The 21,019-nt window shown below is 41.2% G+C and overlaps 1 protein-coding gene across 1 annotated transcript in view; it reads right to left on the bottom strand.

The window, feature by feature from the left end:
• LOC122794563 (coiled-coil domain-containing protein 63-like) overlaps nt 1–21,019 on the bottom strand; it is an 867,658-nt gene that overhangs the window by 391,905 nt on the left and 454,734 nt on the right. Inside the window, exon 10 of the mRNA XM_044063060.1 lies at nt 11,671–11,753. Coding sequence (XP_043918995.1) covers nt 11,671–11,753 — 83 coding nt within the window. The remainder of the gene's footprint in view (nt 1–11,670; nt 11,754–21,019) is intronic.

Here is a 21,019-nt window from a genome sequence, read left to right as displayed (position 1 = left end):
GTCCCTCCAGCATGTCCTATTTATTTCAGTGCTGAGGTTCAAGTTTCTCGAGCACGTAGCTCGATGGGATTTGGATTTTCTGAGGTGCAGCATGTCCATTAATTCCGGGTTGGACATGGCTTTATACGTCAGGCACAGATCACCTCTGAGCAGGCGGTATGCCACTGAGTAGAGCTGGAGTTTCTTTAACCGGGCAGCATATGGCATCTGTTTGAGCCCTTTGATCCTCTTGGTGAGGTACTTTTGGGGTCTTTCCAGTTGCTGCAGGTGTCTGGTAAGGTACATCCCAAAAGGGGCATTGTACTCAATTATGGGCCTGATGAGGGATGAGTAAAGAGGCACAATGACCTCCCCTGATCTAGATGTGACTCCCTTCATGATTAGGTGGGCTATATAAAATGTTTTTCTAACCACTTTGGCCACGTGGTTGTCAAACGAGAGATTGCTATCAACTTGGGTCCCCAGGTCCCTAATTACTTCTTCTGTACTTAATGGATTACCACCTATGTGGTAATTTGTGGACACTTTGTTTTTGCCAAAGGGGATGACTATTCACTTTTTGGCGTTTAGCTTGAGGCCATGGCTCTGGCACCAGTTGTCTGTTTCTATGAGGCCCTTTTGGAATATGCTTGTGTCGGCTAGAGTGTCGATTATGGCGCCCAGTTTGCAGTCATCTGCAAACTTGGTTAGCCACAGTCCTTCCATGTTGGCCTGTACCTCCGAGAAATATATACCGAACAAGAGAGGTCCCAGGATTGAGCCTTGTGGGACGCCACTTGTAACTGGTTTGGAGTCTGACATGGCTCCAGCAATTCTAACCATGTGGGTTCTGTCCTTGAGCCAGTTTGCAACCCATCTAGTGACATAGGGGTTTATATTTAAGCTGGTGAGCTTATCTATAATGCCCGAGTGGGGTATTGTATCGAAGGCTTTTGCGAGGTCCAGGTAGGCTGTGTGGACCACCTTCACCTCGTCAATGGCCTTAGTGACTGTTTCAAAGAAATCAACCAGGTTTAAGAGGCAGGATCTGCCCTTAACAAAGCCAAACTGGGTAGTATCCAGTGTCTGTAGGTCCCCAATATCTTTATTTATGAGGTCCATGATGATCCTTTCCATAGCTTTGCAGACCAAGCTAGTCAGGCTTATGGGGCGATAGTTTCCAGGATCCGTTGAGGCACCACCTTTGTGGAGAGGGACCACTGTTGCTGTACACCACTCTTTGGGTACATATTCTGTAGTAAGGCTGAGATTGAACAGTAGTTTTATGTTTGGGTTTATCTCTTCTTGGAGTTCATGTAGGACGCAGCCCGGGACACTGTCTGGTCCCATTGATGCTGTGTTTTTCGCTTTGGAGAGGGCAGCTCTTACCTGAGCATTTGAGATGTCAGGGGGGCAGCACTCTGCTGGGATAGATATTTGCCCTTTTGGTGGGGGGGGGAGTTTGCGCTGAACCTGTCAGCTAGGATGTTGGCAATGTCTGTGGGTTCGATGTATTTTTTGTCATTTTGGACTAATTCTGAGCATATCTGGGAATTCCCACCCAGGTTCCTAACATAACTAAAGAAATCCTTGTGATTATCCTTAGTGTCCTGTGCAATTATTCTCTCAAAGCTGGCCTTAGACGATTTTATGAGTGCCCATAGTTTTTTGCTAATACTGATCAGAGATGCTTTCCCTTTTTGGGATTTTGCTCTATCATGTAGTAGCTTCCTCCTTCTATTGTATAGTTTATTTAAGGCAGGGTCCACCAGACCGGATGTCTGCCTTTGCAGGATTGGGACTTGGTTTTATATGGGATTGCATGATCCATGCATTCCTGAAGGTGTTCATAGAATGCATTTATAAAGGATTCTGCGGTCTGGGCTGTATTTTCCACAGGCCCGGGGGCTTTGAAGGATTCTACCTCGGTTTTGAGGAGTGTGAAATTTGCATTAGAGAAGTTTTTCACTGTGGTTTTCAGGGCAGGGGGTGGAGTCAGGATGTGAATATCCAGTTAGATTAGTTTATGGTCTGATCTTACCAATGAGGGATACACTTCTGAAGGGGAGTACCAATGCTCATGAAGAAGAAAGAGAGGGGGAAGGATCAGAGGTGCTTTCTACAAAGCCATGGAGAATGGCTCTAGCAAAGCCAGCTCTAGATTTGGAGATGACATCCAGTTTATAATGTTTAGTGAAGGTAAGAATAGAAGGCAAGGTAGTTGCTTTCAAGATGGAGTTACTAGTCAAAACTTTGAAAAAAAGCACCCGAAGAAGCCAGAGCTCTCATAGACTGGGCCTTAACAGGAGTAGAAAGGCTCTTACTATGAAAAACATAACAAAAGGAAATAGCCTTAAAAATCCAAGTGTAAATTGTTTGCTTGAAACAAGCATTCCCAGAGGCCTGGGATGAAAAGAAAAAAAATATGAATACATTTACCTGACAGCCTTAGTTTTATCCAAGTAAAATCTGAGTTGTCTATGCACATCCAAGGTGTGTAGAACTCTCTTACTAGATGACTGCAGAGAAGAGAAAAATGTGGGCAAATGAACAGATTGGTTAAGGGACAAATCATTCCCAACCTTGGGAATAAAAGAAGGGTTAGTATGCAAGGAAACCCTGTCTTTATGGAAAACCAGGAAGGGAGGAGAAGCCATCAAGGCTTTGATGGGTTGCCAACTGGCTTACTGACAGAACCCAGACTGTAAAAGTAGCTGACTCCAAATCTATCTCTAGACAAGTGACAAGTGGAGTACCTCAGGGTTCAGTCTTCTCTGAAGTACAGGCCAACACTAAGGGACTCTGGCTAACAAAGTTCTCAGATGACTGCAAACTGGGAGCCATTATTGAATCCCCAAATTATGTGGATATTCTACAAAAGAGCCTTACAGGAAACAGATGCTTGGTGCCATAGCCATGGGCTCAAGCTTAATGCCAAGAAATGTATAGTTATCCCCTTTGGGAAAAAACACATACCCATGAATTACCACATAAGTGGCAGTACACTAAACACTGAAAGTGTAATGAGAGACTTAGGGACACAGGTGGACAGTGGTCTCACCTTCGATAACCACATCGCCACAACAGTCAGGAAATCCTTCTATGTGGCACACCTCATCACTAAGGGCTTTTCATCCAGAAAAAAGGAGGTCATTGTCCCACTGTACTCATCCCTCATTATACCCATTATAGAGTACAATGCCCCGTTTGGTATGTACCTCACAAGACATCTGCAACAGCTGGAAAGGCCGCAGAAATACCTCACTAAAAGAATCACAGGCCTAAAGCAGAAGCCCTATGCTGACCATCTAAAAGAACTCCAGCTATACTCTGTAGCATATCATCTACTCAGAGGTGATCTCTGCTTAACATACAAGGCAATGTCAAACCCTGAGCTGTTGGACATGCTCCACTTAAAGAAATCCCAATCCTTCAGAGCCATACGCTCCAGGGATCTAAACCTTGTCATCACAATGAACAAAACATGCTGGAGGGATAGGTTCCTGACCCAGAGACTCCCCATACTCTGGAATAGTCTGCCCATACATGTCAAGCAGAGCACCTCCTTGGCCCTCTTCAAAAGGAACCTTGACGATTGGATGGGAGATAGGAAATTCACCCCAGGGATCACGTCAGTCGCCCTGCTAGACAGGGGTCCAGGGAAGTAAATATTGTGGGAAGAAATATCCAGGGAATTGTTATGGCTAGGCTTGTATAGGCCCTAGGGCCGATAGCCTTGTACCAACCTATGAACCTGTGAAGCTTGGACACTCTCCTGGCTGAAGTGATGGCTAATAATAGCACAGTCTTCCAGGTACACTGTTGGAAAAGTATCTGTACCTGCAGGTTCAAATGGAGCCAGAGTGAGTTTTTCCAAGATGAAATTGAGGTCCCATGAAGGAGGAGCAGGCTTCCTGGGAGGTCTGATGTGAAGGAAACCTTTTAGGAAGAGTTTAACCTCTAAATTAGAGGCCAAAGGAGGACACAAAGGCAGACAAGCAAAAATGTCTGATAGGCAGACAAGCAGAAATGTCTGATAGATGAGCTTTCACACAGGAATAAGCCAACCCAGCCTTCAGAATTTCACACAAGCAAGATAGAACTAGACAGACATCCACAGAAAGTGGGTCTAGTTTACGACAGCAGTCCTATACCACCAGGCCATGGATCATTTGGTACTGAGCCACACAAAAACTTTTAGACAGGGAATGAAACAGAAAACTGAATGTGTGTATGTGTGTGTGTTTATGTTTCTTTCTGCATGTGTGAATAAATGTGTGCATGAAAGCAGAATGTGAACAGTCAGATTGAGCCATTATTTTACACTAGCTAAGCAGTGTTTTGCTCTTTAGTGAGTGCATAATAAAAATAAATAAAACTGAAAAAAGTGGGGGTGTGTTTGCATGTTTCTGTCTCGCACATGTGAGTGAATGCAGAACAGTGTGTGTGTGTGTGTGTGTGTGTGTGTGTGTGTGTGTGTGTGTGTGTGTGTGTGTGTGTGTGTGTGTGAGAGAGTGTGTGTGTGAGAGAGTGTGAAGAGTGACAACGATACCTGGCAGCAGCAGCATCAATTATTAAGAGGTCTGTGCACCTCTCGACCATAACTCTCAACATCTCACACAATAAATCTGGACAGAGCACAAATAATAGGGACAGATTTTAAATATTACTCTTATATATATAGTTGCTAGATTCAGAATAAGGTTTCCATTAGGTTTGTGTACCTCTCGATCATACCTCTCAACCTCTCACAGAATAAATTTGGACAGAGCCACAAATAATAGGGACAGATTTTAAATATTGCGCTTATAAACTTAGAAAGTTGCTTGAATAAGCACTGAAAATCCTGCTTCCATTTCTAACATCCTATCTTTGTGAAGCAGGGTTTTCTGCAATGACAGCAACCAAAACAAAATTATAGAGTACACTGGACATAAGGAACATACTTCGGGTGTCATGGTCTCCCATCACCCTTAGATGGGACTGTCTTTTTACAGGGAAACAAGCTCAGGGGTCCAAATGATTCTGCATTATGGTAAGCTGTATTTATTATGCACTTTATTATGCTTTATATTTATGCATGTGCAATGGCCAGTTCATAGAAAACTGTCTTACATGAAACTGGTCCTTGGTGCAAAAAAAGTTTGGAGACCACTGGTTTACGAGAAAGACACCAGATGAAAAACCTCTTCCATTTGGATAAGTAGAATTTCCTAATGTTGGGTTTTCTGGCCTCCTGCAGAACCCTAAGCATGTCCCCTGAAAAGGGGTGTCTGAAAGGAATCAGAAGCCTATTTCCCACAGTGTCAGACATAGAGTTGACAGGTGTGGGTGTATGAGAGATCCCTTGTCTTGTGTGAGAAGATCCACCCTGTGAGGTAACTTGTGATGACTGTCCTTGCCTAAATGCAGAAGAGGAAACCAGTGCTGTCTTGGCCAAAACGTAATCACCAGTAATTTTTGTGGTTTGTCCTGCTGAATCTTCAGCAGAACTTTCTGAATAAGAGGAAAGGGGGGTGCATAAAGAAACATCCCCTTCCATGAAAAAGAAAGGGTGTCCACCATCCACACGTGAGGGTCTGGAACTCTGGCACAAAATTTTGGAAGTTGTCTGTACAAAAGGGAGGCAAAGAGATTTACTTGACAAATACCCCACCAGTGGAGAATGTCCAGTAACACATCCCTGTAAAGCATCCACTCATGGGACTGAGTCATGGACTTGCTCAGAGTGTCTGCTACTCGATTTTGATTGGAGGGGATTACACTGCCTGAAGGGTGACCTGGTACTGAGTAGCCAGTTCCCATGCCCTGAGGGCTAGCCTGCATAGAAGGAATGATTCTGCCCCCCCATTTGTTTATAGGTTCGGCATTTACAAGCCTAGCCCATCGCTTTTGTGGCTTACCCACCCCCTTTAGTGGGGGGATACCCATTTTTTTGCTTTGTGCCCTGTCGAAGCAGGACACTGAGAGGTGGGATCTGGCCTGGGGGTATTCTCCCATCATCCCATCAAGATTTCAAGATTTGAACAAGGCCAGCCTCTGGCTCTCTGCACTCACATTACCGGGATTTTTTTCCATAGCATAGGGAGTCTTTGGGTGATGAATCCATCCCCCAAGCGGCCCCGGTTTAAGCTGATGGATCTTCTGTGAGACGTTTACATATCAAAGAACTGTAGTGCTGTCTCTGCTGTCTGTAAAGGGTTTTAGAGGACCTGGAAGAAAAAGAGGGGGAAATGTCTGTAGAGCCAACAGCTAAAGGAGAGGGATAATCCATTTGAAGCAAGTTATAGTACCTTTTCTGCACCTCAGAACCCTGAGAGCAGTCCCACTTAAAATATTCCCTCATCCTGGCAACAGTCTCTCCAAAGGTGATATCTTCACCAGCAGACTCTGCCATTAGACTCTTCCTCAAATGAGGCATACTCCAAGAGGAAGATAATCTGAGCAGAGTAGGGCAAGGATTCATCCTCTGAGGAATCCTTCTCTTCAGAAGAATTCTGCACGCTAATCCTTTTCTTTGGTGAAAAAGTTAAAGGAGGGATAGGAAGGGGAAACCCCAGAGGGAGGTTTAAGAGCAATAAAGGCACTGAACAAGCCTTATTTGCTTGCCAATCAGCAGGAGCAGAGACATGTTTGGTTTTCTGCTTCTTATTAGGAGGAACATCAGCCCTGTGAAAGGTGGAGACATCCAGTGTAGGCCTACATTCGATGACATTTGTTGGTACATCCTCCCTTACTAAAATTTGCAGAATACCTCAAGGGCCTTCTGAAATAATGAGCCTTAGTTCTCCTTGTTCATCCAAGAAGATGTCTGCATAGCCTCTGAGAATGTGCTGATGGCAGCATCCCTTGCGGCCTCTGATGTGGTACCAGCCTTAGAATCCAAGCCGAAATCCAGATGGGTCTCCGGTCCTACATTGGTCTTAAGAGAGACGTCTGGAAGGGGAGGTGCAGCTGTAGCTTCACCCTTAACTTTCCTAGCCTTCTTCATAGCAAGTTCAGCAAAAGACCCCAACGTGCCTCCAAAACATCGCATGCTAACCTTTTCAGTCTCTGATTCTCAAGATAAATATTAAGAGAGGAAAGGCAGCTACATAGGGTCTTAGGAACAAAAGCTTTACAGATAGGGCAAGACTTATGGTCGTGGTTGGGCCCTAAGCAGAAGAGATACTGATCATGACTGTCTTTATGTGGAATTTGTCTTCCACACTGGCATTTGCCCTTTTTGGATGACAAGTAATCTCACAGCAAAAAAGCAGTAGCAAAAAATATAAAAGAAAACCCCAACGGGGCACTTATCTGAATCTCTTGTATCTAGCAAACAGCTCAGGCAAGCAGACTGATGATTGTAAATGGCATTCGGACTGGCAGTATTGAAGTTCTGAGAATGGTACATGGGGATGTCACTTTTATGCTGTATGCCGGCTGCTGGCCTACATGTGACGTCCCATGTACATGGAGTGGTTAAAGTCTTTTGTATACTGGTCGAATGTTAGTACCACCTTTGGCACTGAATACCTCATTTGGTAAAAACTCTGTACCCATGAACTACCACATAGGCAGCAATCTACTTAACACCGAATGTGTGATAAGAGACCTTGGGACCCAGGTGGACATTTGTCTCTCCTTTGATAGTCACATCACCACAGTAAGTCAGGAAGTCCTTCTACGTGGCACACCTCATCATAAAATGGTTCTCATCCAGGAAAAAAGAGGTCATCGTTCCCCTCTACTCGACATTCATTAGACCCACTATAGAGTACAATGCCCCTTTTGGAATGTACCTCACAAGACATCTGCAGTGGCTGGAAAGGCAACAGAAGTACCTCACAAAGAGGATTACTGGACTCAAACAAATGCCCTACACTGACCGCCTCAAAAAACTCCAGCTTTACTCCGTAGCATATCGCCTACTCAGAGGTGATCTCTGCCTAACATATAAAGCTATGTCAAACCCAGAGCTGTTGGACATGCTAAACCTAAAGAAATCCCAATCCCTCCAAGCTACACGCCCTAGGGACCTAAACCTTGTCACCACAATAAACAGGACATGCTGGAGGGATAGATTCCTATCCCAGAGAATTCCCATACTCTGGAACAGGCTACCCGTCTATGTCAAGCAAAGTTCTTCATTATCACTCTTCAAGAAAAATCTTGATGAGTGGATGGGAAATAGGAAATACACCCCGGGGATCACTTCTGTGTCTCTGCTCGACAGTGGCACAGGAAAATAACTTTCTTGGGTGGCGTAAGCCAGGGAACCTTGTTGGCTAGGCTTATGTAGGCCCTTGGGTCGATAGCCTAGTACCTACCTATGAACCTATGTTAACAGTACTGCAAAATAAGAATAGAAGGATATCTGAAAATGCAAGGAAGAAACAGAGAAATACAAATATTTAATTTAATTTATTTTATTTCAGTTTGATAAGAGGGGAAGTCCACTGGGCCAAGAAGAGCCTGTTTTCAGTGGAGGCCCGGGGAGAAAATCTCCAATGACAATTACAGACAGGAAATAGTTCCTGAAACAGGGATGAATAGGGATGTGAAAATAAGCATCCTTGAGATCCAAAGATGTTAGGAAAGCCTGAAGTAGAAGAAGAGGAAACAGGGTCTGAAGGGACAGAATTCAAAAGGAACAAACTTTCAGAAAGGTGTTGAGGTGAGAAAGATCCAGAATGCGTCTCCAGGTGCCTTCATTCCTTGGAAAAATAAACATTTTGGAATAAAACTCCTTTCCTCTTTGAGGAGCAGAAACTGCTTGGATGGTACCTTGAGCCAAAAGGGTCTGAAGTATGTCTGAAAAAAAATAACAGCTGTTGCTGAGGAAATTGAGGAATGCTCAAAAATCGAGGAAGGGATTTCCACACCATGTAATACCTCTGACAAATGATGGAGAGGATCCAAGAATCCTAAATAATCCTTAACCAATTGTGAAGAGACAGCAAAAGACCAAGAGATGAAGGAACCTGATCTAGGAGGGAGGGAAGAAGGTAGTCAGACAGAACCTGGCTTGACTGGAAAATGAGGCTTTCCAGTAGTAGAAGTCTGAGTAGACTTAGCAGGAGGAATCCTTCTAGAACCTTTTTACCTTTGGTAGGAAGTCGAGACTGTCTAGTACAAAGGCAGGCTTGGAAGAATAACTCCTCTGAAATTTGGGAACAATGGAAATAAAAATATGTGTCAATTCCAGAAAGACTTTACCTTTGCAGAGATTTAAAAACCTCAGCAGCTGCAGAACCAAAGATATTTTTACTGCCAAGAAGAGCATCCATCAATTTAGTTGTAATATTATCAGGCAAAGGCTGGAGGTGAAGTCAAGAATAACGTCTTATCACAGAACCAAAGTCAGCAGCTCTAGAAGAAGCATCAGCTGTATCATAACTACATTTAATAGAATGACAGGCCACTTGAGAAGAGGAGCTCAACAAAGGGAGAGACAAAGCCTTCCCCTCAGAATCAGGAAGGTCAGAAATAACTTGAAAAGCCTTAGAGAGGACAGCTAAAACATAACTGGTCATATGGGTCTGGTAGTTTTTAGCTCAAAAAGCCAAAGTATAAGCAGTGTGCACCTTTTTTGCCTAGCCCTTCCATGGCCCTACTGTCCTTGTCAGAAGGAAGTAGCACAAAGGAAGGCAAAAGTTTGGAAGGTATGTCAAAAAAAACTGAGACAAAGAGGGTTCAGCAGAAGGATGCTTGTAAAGAAACTTACAATCATCAGGCACCTTATAAAACCTATCAGTTTTTTTAGGGCTGGTGGCTGAGAACCAGGAGCCTGAGAAGCTGATGAAAAAATGTCCGACAAAACAGCAAGGACAGGAGGGACAGCAAAACGCTTATGAGATGCCATCTGGATGAGTTCATAATACCTGTTCTGAACATCAGAAACCTGAGTACAGTCAATTTTAAAAAATTCCATCATAACAGATACAGTATCCCCAAAGAAAAATTATTCAAAGGGAGAATCTGGACTAATGGAGTCCTCCTCTTCAGAGGCATATTTTAATAGAGAAGGAATCGGAGAGGAATAAGCCAAAGACTCTTCTCCAGAGTCCAGGTCCTCATCAGAAGTGTTCTGCTCCCTAGGTATCTTAAGAGGTGTAGAAGACCAATGGGGGGCAGGAACAAAAACTCCCTTAGGGGGCTTCAAAGCCATGAGTGCATTAAACAACCCCTGTGTAAAATGTTGACATTCAAGCTGAGGATCCTTAGGAGTGGGGGATACATGTTTTGTCTTCTTTTCTATTTTTTTTTCAAAGGAACATCAGCCTTAAAGATCTTAGGAGGTTTAGACCCTTGCTGACACTCAAAGTAGGAGGAATCTCCTCCCTAACAAAGAACTGCGGAAGACCAATATGATCAGCCTTGATTCCCCCTCAACATCCATAACGGATGTCCTCATAGCCTCTGAGGACATGTGGGAAGCTGGATCCATGCCAGCCTCTGAAGTGGTCATGGAAGAGGAATCCAACAGAAGAAAGTAATGATCCTCCAGTCTTTCACCAGCATTGAGAGAAACATCCTGTGGAAGAGGTACAGCACCCAAATCTGACCTAACGTTTTTGGTCTTCTTCTTAGCAGATGGCTGAACCTCGGTCCAGGATGATTCCACCATTGCACCCTGCATCGGCAACTTAAGACACTGGTTTTCAAGGTAGATAGATAAGGAAGACAGATGACAATGAAGAGTCTTAGGGACAAGTGCTTGACAAATTGGGCATGACATACGGTCATGAGAAGCTCCTAAGCAAAACAAACACTGCTCATGATGGTCCTTATGGGGAATCTGTCTCCCACACTGACATCCTCCCTTTCTGGAAGACATGTAACCACACAACAAAAACAAAGATAAGTGCCCCATTGGTGGGGGTTTTCTTATCTGAAACTGTTTGGTAATCAGCAGGTGAAGGAGTGTTCAGACTGACAATCAAAGATGGCGTTCAGAATGGCAGCAAAAAATTTCTGAGGTAGGCATGTCTGTGTGTCACCTTTATGCCCTAAGCCGTGAGCAGGAAGCATACATGTGAAGTACGTCTTTAAAATCCTAAAGGCTTTGGTATGCTGGCCAGACATTGGGCTACCCTTGGCAGGGGATCTCTTGAGTAAGGAATACTAAAACAGTGATATGGAAGGGCATTATAAGATATGCAGATCTACCAGTCTTTTAATTTGCATTTTTTTTTAATTTGGCACCATTTTCGTAGATATTATCCATATTAACAAGTTCCAAACACATTTGAAAATTAGCTGAAGAACTATTTTGGATCATACTTAAACAAAAATTGTAACAAAAGAAACATGTTTATATGATATGGAAGGACATCAAAAGATATGCAGATCTACCAGTCTTTGAATTTACATATTTTTTTCAGTTTGGCACCAGTTTCATAGTTACTGTCCATAATAACAAGTTCCAAACACATTTGAAAATTAGTTGAAGAACTATTTTGGATCATACTCAACAAAAATGATAACAAAGGAATATTCTATATGAAAGAAAATTATTTTATCATATATTAACACATCATTATATGTTGTGTAGAAAGAATAAGACAATATGCCTTATTATTATTATACCCCAGAAGTGAAAGTATGCTAGAAGATATGTAAATAGTCCACATCATATATGTAAAAAAATGATAGAACACCTGAGATTATACAAGCATAACGTAAGAAGAATATAAGTAAGTTTACCTCTGAGATGGATTCCCGCAGGATCTCAATTTCACTGTTCTGCTCATTAACATAATTAAAGAGAGCAAAATTTCGATCCTCCACTGTATCAAGGGAAAAGAGCTACTGTGAGAATTTATTTATTTATTTTATTTATTTTACATTTGTTGACCGGGCTAGTCTAACTGGATACATTAATATATGATAGAAACAATTTGCTAGATGCTAGTACAAGCACATAAAACAAAATGGTTCAGCAGATTTCCTGAAAGAAAGTATGTAGTACTGACACATCTAAAGACAGTGGGCTTTAGCTACATAATCATGTCCATCAAGCTACAATTATACTACCACCTTAAAAGCTTAACTAAACTGCACATCAGTCTTTTTTCATGATGACACCCCCCAAGACATTTTTATTAATTTTTAACATACATACAAAGAAAGGAAGACATATCTAATACATGTAACAGCAATCAACAAGCATATTATACAAATCTTAAATTTAACTATGAGGATATTCCACAATTAACTTGTCAAGTTTATTCCAGCAGCTTGACTTCTTCATATTATTAACAGCACGTGGTTTTATTAGCGGCAAGTTTTAGAAATTCCTTAAATAGAGGAGGTTCATTAGCTTAACATATTTTTGTTATGAATTTTCTGGCTACTGCAAGCAGGCATCAAAACATGTTATAACGTTTACTACTAATAATTATTGGCACTGGAACTTTTATTGTAATGTTGACTTTTTAATGAATGATGTAACATAATGATATAAACCATAAACAATAGATAGCATTCCCTGGAGTAAAATCAAAAGATCACATATTGTAAACTGCTGAACTGAAGTAAAGCAAACTTATTATCTAATCACTTAAGGGATAAAAACAGGTTCCTTAAAGCTCTAGCAGAATTCAAGTGGAAACAGGCCTGTTTCGTCAGTGAAGAAGGCAAAATATAATAGTGTTTAGCTGATGAGTGCCATCCCTGACAAAGATGATTAAACAAAAATAATCATAGAACAGAGATTGATTTCTACTTTAAAATGGAATTATGTGAATATTAATGTTTCAGCCAACCTTCCTGATGCTGTCAAAAAAATAAAAAGTTATGTACTCATGTAATGTTCCATCCGTGTTGTTAATTTTCATTCTTCCTCAACTGTTGAATTTGGATCTGACCCTCTCAGACACTTAGCTCATGGAACACTGAAGCTCTCGAGCTCCACTCTCATAATGCACTAGTCCCCCTACCATACCTCAGATCATGTTTGCTGACTTTTAAGTCAATATAGTACATAACACATAACAATATCTGCAGCTCAAATAAATGAACATTTGTTCCTTTAGCATCTTCTAATCCTCCCAGAAGTCAAATTGGTACGGGTTTGGATGAAGGAAAGTTGAAAAATGAAAATGGACAACACAGATGGAATGGTATGGTAAGTACATAACTTTTTTATCTGATGTTGTCATTTTCATTCATTCCTCAACTTTTGGGAAAGAGTCCCCAACTACCTACATCCTGTGAGGACTCTAAGGAAGCATATTCTTGAGCACCACTAAGCCAAAGGCTGCTCTTCCTCTAGAGACAAGATCTAATTTTAATGAACAATAACGGTATGAGTGTTAGTTCAAGCTGCAGCTTCACAGATATCATCCAACAAAGATCTGGATAAAAAATATTGAAGAGATTCCCATAGACCCGATAGAATGAACTTTTAGAGGTTTTGGCAAAGGCAAACCTAATTTTTTGTAAACAAATGAAATATAATCAGTTAACCATTTGGCTAAGATTACTTTAGTAACTGGTTTGCCCAATTTTAAATCTGAAAAGGAGATAATTGATCTGATTTTCTGAAAATTTTTGTCATATGCAGATAAAAATGTAACAGCCTGTGAACATCCAACAGACACAACATATACTCTCCTTTGAAATTTTTGGAAAGAAAATTATAAGGTTGATAGTTTGATTAAAAGAGGATTCCGATAACCCCTTAGGAAGGAAGGATGGATTAGTTGTAAGGATACCCTGTCCTTACAAAAAATCAAATAAGGATGTTTAGAAGATGGGGCTTGATGTTCTAATATTCTTCTAGCAGATGTTAATGTCCACTAAAAAACATTCTTCTAGGTTAAAAACATTTGTCTAATTGTTTAAAGGGAGATTGGGTCAAAGATTGTAAAACCAAATTCAAATCCCACGGGGTGGTGGGGTCTTTAAAAGGAGGTCTAAGAAGAAAGGTTTCCCTTATAAAGGTCTTACAAAGTTTGGAAGAATCTAAAGACAAATTGTTTACTCCAATGTGAAAATTAGAAATGTCAGCAAGTTCTTTTATGGTTGAAGAACTAGCACCTTTGTTAAAACTGTAGCTAAAAACTCAAGAACTTTAGGTACTGGCACTGAAAAAGAGTCAGAGTCATTCTGCTGCACCCAAATAACAACCCCTCTCCATTTACTTCTGTAAGTTTTTCTAGTTGAAGCTTTGTGGGAGGATAAAAGAATGCGGCGGATAAGGGAGGACAGCCTAGGCTGTCTTGCTATCAATGGAGGTGGAAAAAACATGCGATCAGTTTCAGGTTTAAGACATCCAAGTGCATCATGTATATCAGATGACACAGGAGGTCTGGAAACTGAATCTAGAATCCATGGTGGGTGAAGCAATGAGGCCAAAGAAAGGGTAACAAATCTGATAAGGTCAATAAGGAGCAATGAGGATGACTGTGCTCTTCAGTTGAAATGCTTTCTGAAGGAATATGGGGATTATATGTACTGGGGGGAGGCATAGCAGAGACTGAGGGGCCAGTCGTGGAGAAGAGCATCTCTCAGTGATTCCCCCAGTGGGTGGACCAGGGAAAAGAACCTGCTGCACTTGTTGTTGATAGGAGATGCCAAGAGATCACAGCAAGGTTTGTCCATAGAGAAATATCTTTTCCAACACTTTCATATTAACTGATCACTCGTGAGGCATTAGAATGGACATGCTTAATTTGTCTGCTATCACTCTCGATTTTCCTGGAATGTGCATTGCTAACAGAAATCGGTTGGATGAGATCACCCGTTGCCACACTCTCAAAGCTTCTTGACACAGGGGATAATATTTGGTTCCTCCTTGTTTGTAATGTACCAAACTACTAACATATTGTCAGTTTGAATTGGAATGGTCCCGGAGGGGAGAGGGTCTTGGAAGGGTCTACTTCATGTTGTCGTAAGCTGACAATATCAAGTCTGATATTGTTGGCATGACAATATGGAAAGTGAAGAACATCATGCAAGTAAATGGAAACCTCTGTACGGGGAGATTTCCGTTTACCTTAATGTAGTGCGGTTTCTGAGTTGGTATATTTAAGTAGGGGGGTGTGGGGGGTGCAGGGGGGCTTGCCCCTCTGCCTACTCCATTTATTTATTTATTTTTTTACGTTATTCGATGTTTTACTTAATCGATCAATAAAGTTCAACCTTTATTGATTTGATTAAGTAAACTTTCGATAACGTGATATAGACACTCTTGGAAGGCATTTCTAGGGCACTATGTGTATTGGCCTCTTTGGAGGACCATGTGCCTTGGACTGCCTTTGCCAAGAAGAGCCTCCCCCACCTGATCTGGGAAGTGTTCATGCTAACTACAGCCTTTGGCTGTGGGATAGTGAAGGGGCAACCTTGCATTATCTGATCAGAGTAAATCCACCAAAGGACGTAATTTTTGTAAGCCTTAGTTATCTTAATTTAGGTGGATAAGGGTTGGTGAAGAATAGACCACTGAGTCTCTAGAGTCCACTGAAAAATTCTCATTTGGTATCTTGCTAACAGAACCAAAGTTCTTGCAGCAGGCATTAACCTCAATGCTTGAAAGATCAACTGAGCTGACAGAGAGGAATTTTGCATGTTCTTTTTGACCTGGAACTGTACGGTTTGTACCCATTTTAAAGGTGGGGAGGCTGTCAAGGATACTGTGTCGAATAAAGCACCAATAAACTATAATATTTGAGTTGGTTCTAGTTGAGATTTGCTGTGACTAATAGTAATTCCCAGATGAGTGCATAACTGGAGTACATAATCATGTGCTTTGATCAGATGATGGCTGGTCAGAATGGTTATGAGCCACTTGTCCAAGTAAGGAAACACCCAGAATCCTTGCAGGCTCAAGTGAGCTGCCACTATTGACATGCATTGGGTGAACACCCTGGGGGTTGTGGTGAGACCAAAGGGTAGAGTTCTGAACTGGTAATGACTGGCTCCCAGCTGGAAGCATAGATATCTTCTGGATCGTTTGTTCATTTTTATATGATAGTATGCATCCTGAAGATCTGTTAACCACATCCAGTCATACTTGTGCAGAAAAGGCAGCATGGACTGAACCATGACCATCTGTAACTTTGTGTACTGAAATGACCTGTTTAGACTACTGAGATCCAAAATTGGTGCCCAGTCCCCTTGTTTTCTTTAACATTAAAAATAATCCTGTGTAAGTTCTGGTCTCTCTGTTCGGGGACCTCTTAGAGGACTCTTTTTTTTTTTTTTTTTTGTAGCAGCTTTTTTACTTCTCAGGCTGCTACTTTCCTCTGATTGGGTGGAACATTTGGAATTTTGTTTACTGTTAAGGAGGGGCTGGGGAAAAGGGTATTGTATAACTTCTGGAAATAATCCTCTGTATCCAAAGAGCTTCCGTCAAAGGGAGCATTGATGCAGGAAGACTTGAAGGGCTCCACAAAATCATCCAGGTACATCCAGACATGTCTCCTAATGGAAATTCCTGAACCCACTGCTCTTGAGGTACCATCACCTGCATGTGAGATGAGCCTAATGGATGAATTTGAATGGACTGTAGGATAGCCAACTGTGAGGCAATCGAGCTTTCTGCCTCAGAAGTAATGGTCTCAGAGAGAGATTTAGTGAGTTATTTAATCAAGTCCCTCTGGAGTTTGCTGAAGTGTGTCAAATAATTCAGTGAACAAAGTGCAAAGGTCGATGAAGCATATACACTCTTCATAAATATGTCCAGCATCCTAGACTCCCTGTTAGGTGGATGAACAGAGGTACTTTATTCTGCAAGTTCCTTTTTTGTGGCCGCCGCTATGACTATGGTATCAACTAGTACTCCTTTGCTCCAAAATTCCCTATCCTTGGGTTGTCAGTATCCTGTCTGGTGTCTTGAGATTGGTTCAATGGAATCAGGTTTCTTCCATGGCTGTTGAGAGATCAAATCAATTAGCTCAATGGCAGGCAGAAACACCCAGGAAGTAAATGGGCCAGCCCCAAAGGCTTCTAGGAATACTGATTCCTTTTGGGAAGGGTTGTCAGTTGACTAACCAGCCCTTTGCTTGAGGATCTCTAATACGTCTCCAAATGAAACATTGTGATGTGGTGATCTTGGGGACCATTTCCCCTCATTGAAATCAGTATCCTCCATGACAGACTCTTGAGGAGAGTCTAAGTGCCTCCTTTTTCATTTTCTCTTCCAAGGGACGTCTTCAGTGGGATGTTCCAGAGAAGTATCGGAAGATATCAGTATACCCTGATGGGTTTCCTGGAGACTTTGAGCTGGCTGTCCCTGTGGAGCAGGAAGCTGAAGCTCAAGACACAAGGACAACTGGATCTGGGAAGTGGGAGCCAAGGAGGGTGGATGCGTCCTTTCTCTTGGAACAGAGAAAAATCTCTCTGCTACCTTAAAAGCAGAATGCCTCTCAGAGAAACTGATGGCTTTGAGAAGACATGCTTCCAGACCATCGACTCCTTCTGACCCAAAGGCAAACCACTCAAAGCAGGGGTTGCTCCGACAATCTTGAAGTCTACTCCAGCATCTGGAGTAGACTCTCAGAGTCTACTCCAACATCTGGAATCTAGCACCAACGTTACAGCTCCGAGAGTTATCCGGCTGTGACGTGCTTGGAGCCAGTCCACTCAAAGAAAGTATCAGCATAGAAGATGCAAAGATCTTCAGATGCAATACAGATGGATCCAGGATTCTTAGATCCAACTGCTCTGAAACCAAAGATCAGATTGCAGAAGGAGACAAAATAGGTGTGGTAGCATTAATGAAGGTATCTGGACCCAATGGGGTAGGAGCCGCAAGAACCCCCATTTGAATTTGTGTCAAGATAAATTTCCTCATCATCCTATCCACATCTGCTTTGGTCAGAACTCTGGAGGACTGAGAAGAGGAAGCAATGGACAAAGTCATAGCTAGGTGATGTCTTTCCAGGAAAGGAGATAGGAGACAGGAATATATTGGACCCAGAGTCAGAGAAGGCCAGATCTCAGGCGACCTAGCCTTGTGTTTCATCAGATCTGAGGTGGTTGGGTCTGATGTAACTGATTTTGAATCTGAAGAAGACCGATCAGAGGATATGGTCTTTGGATCCGATTGAATCAGATCTGATGGCTTAGATATTTTCACAGGCAGTTCTTAGCTTGGAGTAGAAAAACCTGAAGGGTCAGATGGAAACTTTTTGGCCTCCTTTTTATCACCTTTCTTTGGGGTTTGAGCCCCAGATGCTGTATCCGATGATGTCAGATGCAGTAATCCTCTTAAAATTAATACATTTTTGCAGTCAATAAGGGCCTTTGGATTAAAGGCCTTACATCTATTGCATGCAGAGTTCAAATGGGCTGGGCCTAAGCAATAAACACACAACTCATAAGCATCCCGACAATGGTATCTTATGGCCGCAGGCCTTACATTTTTTAAAACCTGAAGGTTTCTCAGACATAATTATATATATGTAAATAATTGCAGGCAAGATAGAAAAAGAGAAAGAAGCTTTTTTTTCTAAATGTTGAAATAATTACGAAAAGAATGAAAGGAAGTATTACCAGCAAAGGTAATTTAAAGAAACTACCTCAAAGGTTAGGGAAAGGGAAAAGAGAATGAGAAAACAGCAACAATCATATTGAGAAAAAATACACCAAGTTATGTAATAAGGGCAAGAGAGGATGCAAACCAAAAAGGGAAGAAGATTGTATATATAAATTCTACTATTACTCATGAAAAGCAAATTACAACGCGAGAGCTAACAGCGATCACATCTGAATGGGAATGCGGTAAATGAGATCTTGAGGTATGGTACGGGACTAGTGAATTATGAGTAAGAAAGCAGCAGAGTCAGATCTGAGGGGTGGATCCAAACCCAACAGTTGAGGAATGAATGAAAATAACAACATTGGATCGTTGGATTTCATAATCTTCTCTGAAGCATTACGCAGCACTTTCAATGAAAGACATACTGTCCAAACAAGTAAACCTGAAATGTTAGCATACTTTGAAAATACACCGTTCCTGTGTAAATATATCCAATACTCTCAGCTATCTTATCCTGACTAAAGATTCTGATTGTAAAGAATCACCATGAAAAGGATGGAGTCATCACCTTGGAGTAGCTAGCTTATATATCACCTAGCCTCACAGGCCTGTAACACATACACAACCCTGTAAACAGAGGACAAAAGCTCTGAGCTGTTAATGAACACACAGTGTACAGGGTTTGAGTCCCTCCACCTTCATTTGCCTTTCGTGTGATATCTCTTAACCAGACAGTGCTCTCCGGATGCCCCTAAAATGGGACAAATTATCCAGTGGGTTGACAAGGTCGGGAAGTACAGTAAGTAAATAAAGTAGACTTTAAATACGTCAGTCTGTGTTTCAATATAGAGAAATGTAAAGGTGTTTGTTAGAAAGCTAGGTTGACATATCCATTTAAATAATGTTTATTTCGGGGTGTAACATCTGGAGATATGTTTGAGAAATATGGAGGGTAGAGATACTGGAAAATTAAAAATATAGAGGCTATATGGGAGCTATAAAATGTGTCTTTTTTGTAAAGCTGCAGAGATCTTTAAAAAATGTGTATCTGTTAAATTCTGTATTATTGAGATACATACTGTTCAACTGTCCAAAATTTTACAGAATGTCCATATTTTTGCCTCATAATTTTGATCATGGTCCTCATAATATCTGTGCATTTCAGGCAAAATATTGAGGACTAAAGTAACTAAATAATGACAGATGTTTGAGTTTTAGAGTTTATATCCTTCAGAAAATGCATACAAATACAAAAACTATTATTTTAGCAACTTTCTATGTTTATAAGAGCAATAATTAAAATCTGTCCCTAATTTTTGTCCTTTGCCTCCTCCCCCCATTATTTTTTCTCTAAAGTTCATAAGTTATATTACAATGTTCTGCTCAATCAACCAACAAGGAACATTAATTCACTAATGTCAGTATCAAATGCCAAGTCACCTACCCAGTTGTCTAGATTAGATTTAAATTTGGTAATATCTTGTGACTTCCTCACTGAAAGAGGCAGTTTCTTCCCAAGTATGGTAAGAAAGATGCTAACAAAGTACTACTATGCTTTGTTACATTACTTCTTGCAATGAAAGGTAAACAGGTATGCTAAAGTGCAAAAGTTATTAGGGGAGTATTTCTGATATGCCAAAATAGGTAGGAAAATACATTTAAGCATTTCATTTATGCGGTGGGGGGAGTTATAGACTGCATTCTACTAGACAAAGTATTGTGTAGGGGTTCTGATACTTTACTGTGCTTCTTTTCATTTGTATTTTTTCCTGTCTTAGTTGCAGACTCCAAGGAATGAGGATAACAAATTGGGATTATTGTAAGCATGCAAAGAAGAGATAGCATGGACTAGGAAAAGGAATTAAAAAATTAATAAAGTGCAAAAAATCTCAATACAAAAATTAAATATGTATTTATTTGTTTTTCTTTTGTTAACCAGGTAAGTGCCCAATTAGATAAATGCAATGAATAAAACAGACATCCAGAATATAGGCATTGCTACAAGTATAAGAAAACAACAAAAAGTAGAATATAAGAATCACTGCCAGACATCAGAATGTGAAGAATGTCACAAGAATTAAGAAAGCAAGAAAAATCAGATTATAAACATTAATAACGCAAAGTAAAAGTAATGTCTTTCGGCTTTTCCCGGTTAGGGGTTGCCACAGTAGAGAACTCCAGTCCGCTAATGATTGGCAGTGGATTTTTATGGTGCTGAGCTGCCAGCCCAATGCTCAACCTTCAAAGAAGGCACACCCATTCACGCATGCACCTACCTGTATGTCTTTAATGTCACTCGACCATGGGGAGGACATGCAGACTCCACACAGAAGGCGCTCCAGCTGAGAATTGAACGGGAGAACCTCTTGATGTGAGGCAACAACGCTAACCGCTGCACCACTGTAACAGTACAAAAACACAGCAGTTTTATATGGCATGCATATTCAATATATTAATATTAACAGTAAGTAAGTCATCCCATGGGAATATTAACTTCTACAAATTTTAGAAAGTGGTATAGCAACAGGAATTCTCATAGCTTGTGGTGAATATTGTATGGTCAAGTAC

Source organism: Protopterus annectens, chromosome 2.part1 (genome assembly GCF_019279795.1).
Source record: "Protopterus annectens isolate FY-2018-M chromosome 2.part1, PAN1.0, whole genome shotgun sequence".
In the NCBI taxonomy this organism is placed as follows: Eukaryota; Metazoa; Chordata; order Ceratodontiformes; family Protopteridae; genus Protopterus; species Protopterus annectens.
This window is presented reverse-complemented; position numbering and strand designations above follow the sequence as displayed.